This window comes from Panicum hallii, unplaced genomic scaffold (assembly GCF_002211085.1).
Source record: "Panicum hallii strain FIL2 unplaced genomic scaffold, PHallii_v3.1 scaffold_184, whole genome shotgun sequence".
In the NCBI taxonomy this organism is placed as follows: Eukaryota; Viridiplantae; Streptophyta; class Magnoliopsida; order Poales; family Poaceae; genus Panicum; species Panicum hallii.
In genome coordinates, this window is record NW_020356317.1 from 56,934 (window position 1) to 58,645 (window position 1,712).

At 52.1% G+C, this 1,712-nt stretch overlaps 1 protein-coding gene across 1 annotated transcript; it reads left to right on the forward strand.

Annotated features, from left to right (window-relative positions):
* The first annotated feature begins 491 nt into the window (after nt 1-491).
* On the forward strand, nt 492-1,107 carry LOC112878640. Its single transcript, XM_025942879.1, has 2 exons — nt 492-731; nt 823-1,107. The coding sequence occupies exons 1-2, from the start codon at nt 492-494 to the stop codon at nt 1,105-1,107; spliced, it is 525 nt and encodes a 174-aa protein (XP_025798664.1).
* The last annotated feature ends 605 nt before the right edge of the window (nt 1,108-1,712 follow it).

Here is a 1,712-nt window from a genome sequence, read left to right on the forward strand (position 1 = left end):
ATCGTTCCCCAAAATTCCCCACTCCCACACAGCGGCGGGCGGTGTTCGGGCGGCGGGCGGGCAGCGTCCGGGTGAGCGGACCGCGGCTGCCGAGCGCGGATGCCGGCGGTGGGTGGGTTGGTGTAGCGTTGCGGGCGGGTAGGCCGAGCTTGGGGGGCGGCCTGGTGGAGCGCGGCGGGTGGCGGATCTCGGCGGGACGCCAGGGCGGGCGGCGGATCTCGATGTGCGGGCGGGCGGAGCAGGTGGCCTCTGGTGTGAGGCCAGGGCGTGGGGGTGGGCGGACCCGGGCGTGAGGCCAGTGCATGCGGGCAGGCAGAGCAGGGCAGTCTGAGCTCGGCGTGCGGGTGGGCCTCTGGGCGAGCGTCGGTCGGGGTGGTAGAGCACGGCCGCCGTCGTGCTGCCTCTGGGCGGAGCCGGCTCCCCCTCTCCCCAGGTGACAGCGCTGGACAGTTCCAGGAGACTGCTGTGGCGGCGACGGCGAGGACGGCGCCATGTCCAAGTGGGGTAGCTCGGCTACTCAATCGAGGGGCAGTGGAGCGTCCAGGATAGTTGAGCGCCATCTGGAGCCAAGCTCGATGTGGGAGCTGCAGCCATATCCTCTTGGTAAGGAGACTGGACTCCCCTTGATCCCATGCCCTGACTGTGGGATGGCGAGGGTGATAGAGAGGCGGTCAGGGAAGGACACGACCGAGAACTACCTGCGTGTGTTCTTCAAATGTCCACGGAACTCAGTGAGCATCCACTTGTATGATTTGAGCTGAGAAGTTCTTCATCCCTGTTTATCCAGCTATGGTTAACGAAATTGTTTTGTTATTGTTGTAGTTTCCTAAGCTTTGCGGGTTCTATAATTTCCAAAGGCAGTATTTGGATAAGCTGGAGGAGCTTGGCATTGTCGCAATCCACAAATTCCCCCTGGCAGTGGACATTGGTGATGAAGCTGAAGAGGTAGCAGATGCATCATCTGGGAGAATGGTCATGAATATGCGGGCTGGTGAACTACAGATTGAGGCCAAGGTGGACAATCTTGCATGCAAGTTCAACCTTTTGATGTCTGTTTTAGTAGTTGGTCTTGGCTGTGTGTTGATGTATGTTGCAGGCAGGCAGTGAAGTCAAGTTCATTGCATAATGTATTTTAGTCTTTGTAGGTGATGGTTGCAGTGTAGTATGAACAATGCAATCTGGTGCAGTTGGTCTTCACTTTTGTAATGTAAGAACAAGGTGGTGCATTTTCTAGCATTGCAATCTGGTCGATGGTCAAGCAATGCAAACTGGTTCTTTTTTGAAGCAATGCAAATCAGTTCATGTATGAAACATTATGTGCCAATATTGGATGGGCTTGCATTCAGGCAAGCAAGAAATGAAAAGGAAGGAAATGGAATAGTGTATTTAGCAAATTTGTGCGTGATGAAATATTGGCAGAATGTATGTTACTTCCGGCCAATACATTTTGTGACAAATTATGTACATTCCATGACATGGCCTTGGGGTCATAAAAACCCAGAAATCCATTTTATGACAGATTCTGGGCATGACACATGAAGTCCCCATATATATACACACACATCATGTGAATGAAATCTGGACACTCTACTTTAACCTGCATCACACATGAAGTATACACTGAAAACAGAAACATTGCATATAAGGTCTTGCAATCTCATAATTCAGATACAAATGTAGTAGCATAATTGAAATACAACAAAGTCAATAAC

Coding starts and splice junctions, on each gene's coding strand:
- LOC112878640 (XM_025942879.1), top strand. CDS start 492: ATGTCCAAGTGGGGTAGCTCGGCTACTCAATCGAGGGGCAGTGGAGCG. Junction 732..822: donor TCAAATGTCCACGGAACTCA/GTGAGCATCCAC, acceptor TTATTGTTGTAG/TTTCCTAAGCTTTGCGGGTT.